This window comes from Aythya fuligula, chromosome 2, assembly GCF_009819795.1.
Source record: "Aythya fuligula isolate bAytFul2 chromosome 2, bAytFul2.pri, whole genome shotgun sequence".
Taxonomy (NCBI): domain Eukaryota; kingdom Metazoa; phylum Chordata; class Aves; order Anseriformes; family Anatidae; genus Aythya; species Aythya fuligula.
Window position 1 is genome coordinate 792,522 of NC_045560.1, and position 11,413 is coordinate 803,934.

An 11,413-nucleotide genomic window follows, 5' to 3' on the forward strand; every position below is an offset into this window, starting at 1 on the left:
TTGGGACAGAAGATAACTGTGCTGGTGTCTCACACAGTGTCCACAGTGCTGGAAGTGGAAGGCGGTCACTGGCTTTCCCCACAAAGGTTCCTGAAATCAGCAGAAACCAAGGGGAGCCAGTACACCATGACTGCCTGGAGACCATTGAAGCTGCCTACTCCAGCTGTCCAGATCTGATGGACACTCCTTTTGATGATGTGGGAATATGGGAGCAGCTACGTCATCAGTGGAAAACGACATGCTGGGTATGCAGTTACCACTTGCAAAGACGTAATAGAATTTGGAAAATAAACATCTATAGGGACTAAATAATGAGATTATTGGAAGCAGTTCAGCTGCCTGAAAAGGTAGCAATCATGTACATTAAGGCACACCAGAAGGTGAGCTGAGAATTGGAGGAAAGAAATGATCTGGCAGACAGAGAGGCAAAAGAAGCAGCAGAAGGTGAGGTGGCAACTGAGGGAGCCCTGATTCCAGACAGGCAAATTCTCCTCGAGGGTAAGCTTGTATATAACAAAAAGGATAGAAAATTAATTGAAAGTCAGAAGGGAAAATATAACCAAGAGGGATGGACTATTACCAAAGACGGGAAGGGGAAGCTAGTCATTCCCTCCAATTTACTGTGGTCACTGGTAAAGAAAGAACACCGGAAACCACATTGGGGAATAGATGCTTTGTATAACTATCTAATTGAAAAAAAAAAATATTGCCAGGAACTTATATGCTACCATCACCCAAATAACTGAACAATGTGATCTTTGTCTCCAGACTAACCCCAAAAATGTCCCCAAACCAAAACTGTGTCAAATTGGAAAAGGCCATGGGCCCGGGCAACAGTGGCAAATTGACTTTTCTGAACTTCCAAGAAAAGGGGGGGATGTCGATATTTACTGGTGTTAACAGACAGATACCTTTTCAGGATGGCCAGAGGCTTTCCCCACTAGGACTGCCAAAGCCTGAGAGGTAACTAAGTCTCTTGTAGAGAAAACTTTGAAGCCACAGTGGCAAGGACTATACCAGGTGCTCCTTACAGCCTTCACCACAATTAAACCAAGGAACGGAGTGCCTGGATTCACCATTCTCAAGTGAAGAAAGCTCCAGAACCCCCTGGAAAGTAATGCCAGGTAATGGTGAACTGAAAGTAAAGCTCAGTCGAGTAAAATGAGGACATTATGGTCAGGAGTAGTTAGTAACATAGTCAGCAGGAGTCTAGTTAACAGAATTGTTTTATTTCTATGGCTTATAAATTGTAGTTGTGATTCAAGAAGGTGCCTCTAGGATAATAGAGAATGGTTAGCGGCCTTGGTCCAAAGCTGTAACAACAGAGGATAGAGCATTAATGGAAAGTTAGCAGTTGTGGTTATTTGGCGAACAAATGGTGACCTTTTATATACATTATAAGAATGGCAAAAAATAGGGAAAGAATGGACACACCAAAGAACCGTAGGGGACGAAATTAAAATAGGGTGTTGAATGATTCATGGAACGACCCACGAGAAAGTAACGGGGATTTTAGTAAAACCGATTTCCAAAAGTGGCCAACAAGAAGGTTGCATCTGCCCAGGTAAATCAGATTGCTGGTATAATTTTATATTAACACAGACTGTAGTAATTAGCTGTTTGTTTTTGGCTGTACTTCCTACAACAGTGAGACAAAACTAAAACAGCCCCTACAATCATCCTTAATGGCACTGGGAACTAGCCAATGGCAAGTTTCAACGGTGTTACCGAGATGGGAAAAGGCTGAAAACCAAGACCACAAACTAATAATAGATGAACGTAGTATGGTTCAAGATAATACATCTTTAGCTCTTAGTTGTTTACAAGCACTGTTATGGATTCAGGCAACGGCTGCCTTGATCATTAGGGAAGAAAGTGAAGGCATTTTTCCGGCTGAAGTCCAAAAGACTGTTTGGGACAATGCCAATGATTTTGAGAAGTTTCAATCTTGGTGGACTCTGGTAAATTTTACCTATGACCCCATTGTTAACATGGCTACTGCCTTTGTGCTTACTATACGTAATGGCACAGTTTATGTTATCCACCCCATCATTGCACTAGGATTAAACCATGAGGAGACAGTGCTCTGTCCTTCAGAGCATAGAACATGGGCACGGATGGAGAATGGGAGATGGCAGTCTGTAAATCTAGAATCATGTGTTACCCGGGAACAGCAAGGATTTATTTGTGAAAGCAATACAATTGATGCTCAGGATGTATGTCTTGACACGGAGCAAGGTGTCTGCCACTTTGAAATTCATCCAAATACTAGTCAAAAGACTGTGCTTGTATATATCGGTCAAGGCTGTGTGTGTTTAAGAACTGCTTGTGATTTTGTAGAAGTAGATAAGGAGAACATAACTCTCCCTAGAAAAATCATTCTAACATTTGTATTTGTAACTTTGTTAGAATCGTCGGGTGTCATTTTCTATATTTGGCACCAGTGGTATCCCGCCAGTTGATCAAGTCTAACAACACAATGTACACTCTAATCACTGTCCATCATGATACAAAGGCAAAGAGCAAAACAGGACACAAATCACAGCTGGTGGGATACACTCTTTGGATGGTCGCCAACTGCAACTGGGATTTTGAACACATTGTGTCACCCAATTATTGGTTTATAGATATTAGTTGGTATAAGTTTGATATTGTCTTTGTAATATTTGTTTGGAATTGGAAATCGTTACAACGAATGTCTGTATTATCTTCCTTGACAAAAGCGCATGGCAAGGCATTGAGGGGTACATACCATAGAGACTGAGAAGAAGAATTTTTGTATTAACTAAAAGAATTTACTAGATTTTCCAGAAAAGGGAGGACTGAATCATTGGGATTAGAAATTAGAGAGTGATCGATTAAGAATGAATAGGTGCTATATTTGCGATGTACTGCGCCTGTGCTGCGCTTAGGCCTCCAGATAACAGGAGCCCTTCGGACCCCAAGAAGCAGATCAAAACAACCTTACGGCCCAGATTGTGACCAAGGCCTCAGAGAGCACACGCAAAGAGATGAGGTGAAAAGTTCAACCCTGATGAAGACATCTTACTTCATCCCCACGACCCTCAACGCCCACCACCACAAGGCAGTGAGCAAGCACAGACAAGAGGAATGTATGGAAATGACTTCTTGTAGCTAATTATAATACTAAGTGGGGACAGGTTATGCATATGTATAGGCGTATTGGGAATCTTCATGCATATGTAACTCTTTACTGCATATAACCACGGCAAATTGCCACATTAGGGGTGCACGACTTTTTTGGGACTACCCCCCGTGCTGCCCAGCCCTGAATAAACATACCTACTGTACAATCTTAGTGACTGTGTAGTCAGCTTTCCGTGAGTCAGCTGTGAGGTCTCCCCACAGCCTTCTCCTTTAGCAGCCTCCTCATTCAGTCAGCCGGGCGCAGTGCTGCTGAGGGTGAGGCTGGGTTTGCGTCCTCGTGCAGCCTCACGCATGCTTGTGCACGCAGTGCACGGGCCCTCTCAGGAAGCCACAGGCTCGAGGATTTCCCAAGGCTGCCTCTCCTCTTCCCACTCCTTAGGCTGTACTGTGCCAGGCTCAGGGCAGACGAGGCAGCAGCCGCTGGTTACAGCTGGAGGCACAGCGCAGGGTGCAAAGTCCTGCCCCAAAACCTCGCTATCTGTGTGCCTGAGCCAGCTCTGGCCCTGCTGGGGCCGTGCAGGGCAGGCCGAGGGCCTGGGGTGATCCAGCACAGAATCCAGTAGGTGTTTTTTGCTAAACATGTGACTTCTTGTAAAGGGAGTGCTTCAACCTGGCCATTTGAGCACTCTGTGCATTCCTGGGCTGCTGGGGAGCTGTGGCATGCACTTCTACTTTCTTTTCCTGCCTTTGGAAGAGGTCTGGGTGCTGGCCCTCTGAGGCAACCTTGTCCATACTCCTCTGGGGTCCCTCGTGTTGCTTCTGATGGTCCCTGGGGACCGCTGCTGGGGCCGCTAACCCTAATTCCTGTGTTTTTGCAGTAAAAACCCATTCCTTCTCACCCCTGGGAGCGTGGCATGCAGGGGATGTCCCGGCACCACAGGGCTGTGGGGTTCAGACACGTGTCTCTGGTTGTTCCCCCAGGACCCAAGCTGAACATCCTGCTCGTGGGCAAAACTGGAAGTGGGAAGAGTGCGACAGGGAACACCATCCTTGGGAAGAAAGCATTTGAATCTATGGTGTCAGCAGATTCAGTGACCAAGAGCTACAGTTCAGCCACTGCCTCATTCCGTGGAAGAGAAATTGCCGTTATCGACACTCCTGGCCTTTTTGACACCCAGAGAGCCAATAAGGAAACAGCTGAACTGATTGGAAATGCTCTTCGTCGTTTCTATGGAGGGGTGCATGCTATCATCCTGGTGATGCAACTGGCCCACATCAGTAAAGAAGAGGTGGAAGTGGCTGAGTGGGTGACAAAGATTTTCCATACTGAAGCACAGAAGTACATGATCCTGTTATTCACCTCCGCAGAACATCTTGGGAGTCCAGATGATATCTGCGATTTTGTGGAAACAAGCAAATACCTCAAGGGGATGGCAGGAAAATGTGGAAATAGGTACATTGCTTTCAGCAACATAGCAGCAGAGCAGAGAAGGAAACAGCAGGTTGCAGACCTCATTAAAATGATTGATGCGATGGTAAAGAAGAACAAAGATGCTCCGTGTTACACGCGAGAAATGCTGGAGAAAGACACACGGACGGCTTTTGAAAAGTATTGTACTATACACTAGCCAACAAGGCTTTGGTCAGACGGGCGATGTTTCCTCTCTTGTGCCTTTCCTGCTGCGCTCTGAAGATCACTCTCTCCTTCCTCTCTTGATGTTTCCTCCTGTCCTGTCACTGACCTACCTTTTCCCCTGGCCCGTGCCATCGCTCTCCTGACAGGCTGCGAGAGTGCAATGGGTGTCTGGCGACGTGTAATTACAGAATCACAGAATCCCAGAATTTCTAGGTTGGAAGAGACCTCAAGATCATCGAGTTCAAACTCTGACCTAACACGAACAGTCCCCACTAAACCATATCCCTAAGCTCTACATCTAAACGTCTTTTAAAGACCTCCAGGGATGGTGACTCCACCACTTCCCTGGGCAGCCTGTTCCAATGTCTAACAACCCTTTCAGTAAAGAAGTTCTTCCTATGATCCAACCTAAAACTCCCCAGGCACAACTTAAGCCCATTCCCCCTCATCCTGTCACCAGGAACGTGGGAGAAGAGACCAACCCCCACCTCACTACAGCCTCCTTTAAGGTACCTGTAGAGAGCAATAAGGTCTCCCCTGAGCCTCCTTTTCTCCAGACTGGACAAGCCCAGCTCCCTCAGCCGCTCCTCGTAGGACTTGTTCTCCAGGCCCCTCACCAACTTCGTCGCCCTTCTCTGGACCCACTCCAGCACCTCGATGTCCTTCTTGTAGCGAGGGGCCCAAAGCTGACCACAGTACCCGAGGTGCGGCCTCACCAGAGCTGAGTACAGGGGGACAATCACCTCTCTAGCCCTGCTGGTCGCATTGTTTCTTATGCAAGCCAGGATGCCGTTGGCCTTCTTGGCCACCTGAGCACACTGCTGGCTCATATTCAGCCGACTATCCACCATCACTCCCAGGTCCTTCTCCACCAGGCAGCTTTCCAACCACTCATCTCCCAGCCTGTAGCTCTGCTTGGGGTTATTGCGCCCCAGGTGCAGGACCCGGCACTTGGCCTTGTTGAACTTCATGCAGTTGACCTCAGCCCATCGGTGCAGCCTATCCAGATCCTCCTGCAGAGCCTTCCTACCCTCGAGCAGATCGACACACGCACCTAACTTGGTGTCATCTGCAAACTTACATAGGGTGCACTCAATGCCCTCATCCAGATCATCGACGAAGATATGAAAGAGGACCGGCCCCAGCACCGAGCCCTGGGGAACGCCACTAGTGACTGGCCTCCAACTGGACTTGACTCCAATTCTCTTCTGCTGCTCTGTCTATACATTGCTCTGTCACCACCCATTGTGCTGGGAAGCTGGAGACCTTGGCTGGGTGGCACAGAGCTGCACTGCCCTGCTGGCAGCACCACTGCACTGACTCTCTCCTCCCTGGTCTGAAGACACGGCAAGCTGAAAGGAACGGGAACATCAGGACTGTGAGATGCTGCCCCCTCAGAGCACAGGTCAGCCTGGAGCAGTGCTTCCGAGATCAAAGCCACTTGTACTCCCCGTGGCAGCCAGGGCTCTAGGAACTTCTCTGGGCTTTGGGAAGGTTCGTGGTGCCAGCCTTGGTCCCTCTGCAGTGGGATGCTGCTGGTGTCGCTGGCTGTGCTGCCCCTGCCTTCACTGGGCAATGCGAGTAATTGTATGTGATCGCTGGGTGTACAGAAGCTCATCTAATAAGTGCTAATCTGATGCTCATCTAATAAATGCTAATAAATGCCCATAAATGCTGAGCCTTGCTGTGTGGAGAGGCGCCCTTCAGTGCACTGTGACCCGCAGTGCTGAAACAGCCGTTTGGGAGGGTGGAGAATGGTCCAGGTGCATTCAGGATCAGGCCCAAGCTGCAGCTCCCCCCAGGCTGGTGTTTGGTGGTGGCCATGAGCTGTGCAAGGGCGCGAGGTCTCACTGCTTGCCAGGCGAGTGCAGCAGGCAGGGGAAGCTCTGTGGCCAGTCCTGAGCGTGGGGCTGGGGGAGTGCTCGGGGGGGCTGCCCGACTCACCCCAGGTTCTTCTCCCACCCAGAAAGGCTGCGGAAAGCAGCCTAGGAGGGGGGAGGAATCCCAGAACGCCAGGCTGACCTCTTCTTCAAGCGAAGGAGGTAGAAGGAAGTACGGGAAGGGAACCGGGGCAGGCACCCGCACTACGGCAGGCACCACTTGGCCCAGAGATCCACTCAGCTCCTGAAGCTGGCACGACATGGCTTGGCTTGGCACAGCAAGAAGGGTTTTGCCATCCTCCGCTCACACCACACATGTGGATGCACAAGGACCAAGTGCCAGGCATGATTGTAATGTGTCATGATGTAAGTTTGTAGATGGCACCAAGCTAAGTGGTGCAGTCAGCACAAGAGAAGGAAGGGATGCCATCCAAAGAAGGCTCTGTGGAGACCTCATTGTGGCCTTTCAGTGCTCGAAGGATTCTTATAAAAAGGATGGAGAGGGACTCTTTAATTGTGTAGATCATGGTAGGACAAGGGGAAATGTTTTTAAACTGAAAGAGGGGAGATTTAGATTGGATGTTAGGAAGAAATTCTTCACTCAGACGGTGGTGAGGCACATGTTGCCAAGAGAAGCTGTGGATGCCCCATCTCTGGAGGTGTTCAAGGCCAGGCTGGATGGGCCTTGGCCAACCTCATCTTGGGGGGAGGCAGCCTTGTCTGTTTCAGGGGGGTTGGAGTTCTTTAAGGTCCCTCCCAACCCCAACCATTCTATGACTCTATGATCCTTCACCCGGTGTGCAATAAGCCAATTCGCACGCACTCAGGAGAGATATTGCTTTTATTCAGGCCTCAGAGCTCGGTGCAGTTTCCACAGATCAAGCACAGCCGATGTCGACTTCCTGGCTCCATGGAGACATGAAATTCATGACTATTCAGCGATCTAATACAAATTCATTCTTAGCTACCTGAGTTTTGTGCTCATGTGGCATCATTCTTAATGGCTCCTTTTCAGGAACTTCTGCGCATGCCTTCCTTTCTGTGGGGGTCCTTGGTGGTGTTCCCTGATGAAGCACCCTAACCCATTTTATCTATTGATGGAGTGATAATAATCTCAATAATTTTCTTAGATGGGACCTTCCATGAAGCTATTTTAATCGCGATTGCAATGGTGGGCATCCTTGTGAGAAAAATCTCAAATAATTTTCTTCAGACAGGATGTTCTGTGAAGCTATTTTATTCATGATTGCAGTGGCAGGCGTCCTGCCAGTTAGGAGCGCATTATAGTAAACACATCATAACCTTTTATTCCCTATTACCCGACACCTCATTGCCTCCCCTGTTTCCTCATTCTCTGAGTACTACAGGTTCACAAGCTACTCAACACTCCTTTATACCATACGCGTACAATTTTTCTTTCTTTGAACCCTTTAATTTCTCCCTTTTCCTTTTTTTTTTTTTTCTTATGTTTTAAGAACCTGTGATCTTTGTTTTACTATTCCCACACTGTTCATCCTGTTTTTCTCAAGCTTCCACCTCATTTTGGAACAGTGCAGCCTTCTACTGTCCACTTACCTACTGTGCATTTCTCCTTATTATGACCACACAACTACCTTGGAATACAGAAAAGTAATTCTCTACTACAAAAGCACAACTTCGTTTCTCACATCCTGCAAGCAGCAGCGCACAGCACAAGTTTTCAATAACCCTGAATCCCCTATTACCCAACACCTGTTTTCTCTCTGTTTCCTCACTAGTTGAGTACTACAGGTTCACAACTTACTTGACGCACTTCTATACCATATAGGTACAATTTTATTTGACCAGCCATTGATTTCTCCTTTTCCTTTTTTTTTTTTTTTTTTTTTTTTTTTTCCTTCTTCTCTGTGATTAGAGGGCCTGTGACTCTTGTTTTTACTTATTTTGCACTACTCCTCCCATTTTTCTTAGCTATGCTTCTTATGTTGGGACAGTGGGACCTTCCCCTTTATCTGCTTAACTAGTGCTATGCTGCTGTCATGGCTGCACAATCACATTTGAATATGCAATGTTAGTGGATATTCCACTGCAAAAGCAACTTCTATTGCAAAAATACAACCTTGTTTCTCAAAATCGTCACGTCACCGAAGCACAACCTCAGGCTACTTGCTATTGGCAACTTTCCTTGGTTTCTCCCAGAAGGAGCATTCTGTCCCTGATGAAAGGGAGCCTAAGTTAAAAGGTAAACATATTTTTTGTCCTGTACTGCATATATGATAACTGATTAAAGGGAAGCTCAATAAAAATAGACAATTCCTCTTCTTTTCCAAGGGATAGATGGTTCCATTGCACCAGGACAAGGAGTCATCTGCAAGATGGGCAGACGCTGGGAGCTGGGGCTGCTCAGCCTGGGGAAGGGGGTTCGGGGGTTCCGTCTGTGTGTGTGAACGCCTGGTGGGGTGCCCAGAGCCAGGACACAAGAGTATGGGCACTGCTGGAGGCACAAAGACGCCCGCTGAGACATCAGGAAAGTCTTTTTTTGCTGTGCGGGTGTCTGAGCGCTGGCACAGGCTGCCCAGAGCGGTGCTGGGGTCTCCATCCCTGGAGATGTCCAACACCCAGTGGACACGGTCCTGGGCAGCTGGAGCGGTGTCCAGAGGTGCCTCCAGCCCCAGGCGTTCAGTGGCTTTGTGGTGCTGGGATTCATCACTTCCACCAAATAAGAAAAATAATGACAACCACTGCAATGGCAAGGAGAATCATCCCACAAATCACAATAGGTCTCCTGTAAGACAGATTGAAAAACCCAATACTTTTCCTGCCTGCTCTGTACCTCGCCATGTGATACTCCACCTTCTCTTCTGTTAAAATGGGCTCCAGGTACATCTCATTGCTGTAGTACCTGTCCCCATTCACCCGCACCATGCAGCGGACCAACCCCATCAGCTCCATGACCTGTCTGTCCCTTTCGGCTCCAACTGCCCGGTTGTTAAAGCCACAGTACCTGTTCCCGCACCTCTCGATCAGCTCATGGAGAGCCCTGTTTTTGGAATACTTCACATAATCTTGCAGTGACCCACGCACAAGCTCTTCTGCACGGGTGAATATGACAATCGTGTGCCTGAAAACATCAGCTCCAAAGATGTCCTGCAGTCTCTCTGCGGCCTCCTCGTCCTCCTGGGTGAATCGGCCCAGCTGGGTCACCAGCAGCAGCGCGTGGGGGCCCGGGGAGGACAGGCTGATGCAGCGGATAATTTCTTGGTGCACCTCACTGCTGGCACCTCCAGGGTTGAAAATGTCGGCCGTGTCAACCACCGTGAAGTCCTCGCCATCCCAGTGACCATGTGCACTCGCACAGCTCACGGTCACTGGCTGGGTGGACAGCTTGGACTCAAAGACACGCTTCCCGAGGAGGGTGTTCCCCGTGGCGCTTTTCCCCCCACCAGCCTTCCCAGCCAGGATCAGCCTCATCTCCAAGCCCCCGCCGACCCCGGGCTGCATGTAGACACGACGGACGGCCACGGTCACGCTGCGGAGACAAAAGCAGACACCCAGGGCTCCGTCAGCAGGCACCCAGATACTGGGAGCATCACTGACAGCAGAAGGGATTTTCACTAAAAGCGGGGATGGTTCTGAAGCCTCGTTGCTGGCGACTGGAGGCTACGGGGCTCTGTGTGCCCCCGCTGTGTGAAGGGCTCGGGGGCACTGCAGCTGGGTCTGGCTGTGGTGGCACCGGGACAGACTGGGTCCCCTGTTTCGCGCTGCCACGTGTGCAGCCACAGCAGTGCACAGACAGCAGCAAGGAACAGAAATACAAAATAAAAGCTGTAGCCGTGAGGTGCTGCGGCTCTGTTTCCTCAGTCTCAGTCTCAGGAATTGCAGGCACAGGATTACAGGCACGGGGGAAGGCAGTAAGGCGGCAGGGACCCTCGGGTGGTGGCAGGAACCCTCAGGGCAGTGACACCCGTGCAGCCGCGGCCCCGCGTGGGGCTGAGCACGGTGCCCAGGGACTCCCCCGGGCTGGGGCTGAGCCCATGCCAAGCATGGGGAGTGAGGAGTGGGGAGAAGGGAAAGAGAGAGGAGGGGACCGGGGAATAGCCACTTCCCTGCCCCGCTGCCCTGCGCCAGGTCCCCAGGCAACCTCGGAGCCCTCCCCGCCAGCACAGAGCCTCGCAGCCCCTGGCCTCCCGCCCGTACCTTCCTGCACGTCCTGCGCTGGCGTTCGCCTTGTCCCCGCGGGACGCTCACAGCCACCAGGAAGTGACAGCGGAGATGGCCGGTGTCAGCCTGGAGAACTGTGCTCATGCCACAAGGGCAGCACCGGCTCCTCCCACACCAGCCCCCAGCTTGGTTTCGATTCTGTGCAGCCCTGGAGGTTCAGACAGCTCTAACGCTACCTCCTGTACTTCCTCCAGAAACAGTCCGGCCTCAGAGTTATTTAACTCCCACTATGATCTGTGCTTAGTTTTCAAGCAGTTTCTCCTGCTGCTGGTGGGACTGGAGGCAGAGCCCTGACAGAAGAAGGGGCAGGAGACGAGGCAGCTGCAGCCTGCACCGCGGTCAGGGGCTTGAGGATTTCCCGAGGCTGCCTCTCCTCTTCCCACTCCTTAGGCTGTGCTGTGCCAGGCTCAGGGCAGATGGGGCAGCAGCCGCTGGTTACAGCCGGAGGCACAGCGCAGGGTGCAAAGTCCTGCCCCAAAACCTTGCTATCTGTGTGCCTGAGCCAGCTCTGGCCCTGCTGGGGCCGTGCATTGCAGGCCGATAGCCTGCGGTGATCCACCACAGAATCCAGTGGGTGTTTTTTGCTCAG

The 11,413-nt window shown here is 50.2% G+C and overlaps 2 protein-coding genes across 2 annotated transcripts; one reads left to right on the forward strand and one right to left on the reverse strand.

The window, feature by feature from the left end:
* Nucleotides 1–205: 205 nt before the first annotated feature.
* On the forward strand, nt 206–4,777 carry LOC116486772 (GTPase IMAP family member 7-like). Its single transcript, XM_032183223.1, has 2 exons — nt 206–245; nt 4,090–4,777. Exons 1-2 carry the CDS (start codon nt 206–208, stop codon nt 4,734–4,736), a joined length of 687 nt encoding a protein of 228 aa, XP_032039114.1. The 3' UTR covers nt 4,737–4,777.
* Nucleotides 4,778–9,140: 4,363 nt separating this feature from the next.
* LOC116486624 (GTPase IMAP family member 1-like) lies at nt 9,141–10,864 on the reverse strand. Its single transcript, XM_032183014.1, has 2 exons — nt 10,801–10,864; nt 9,141–10,132 (listed from the first exon to the last, which is right to left on the reverse strand). The coding sequence occupies exon 2, from the start codon at nt 10,102–10,104 to the stop codon at nt 9,310–9,312; it is 795 nt and encodes a 264-aa protein (XP_032038905.1). The 5' UTR covers nt 10,105–10,132; nt 10,801–10,864; the 3' UTR covers nt 9,141–9,309.
* Between the last annotated feature and the right edge of the window lie 549 nt (nt 10,865–11,413).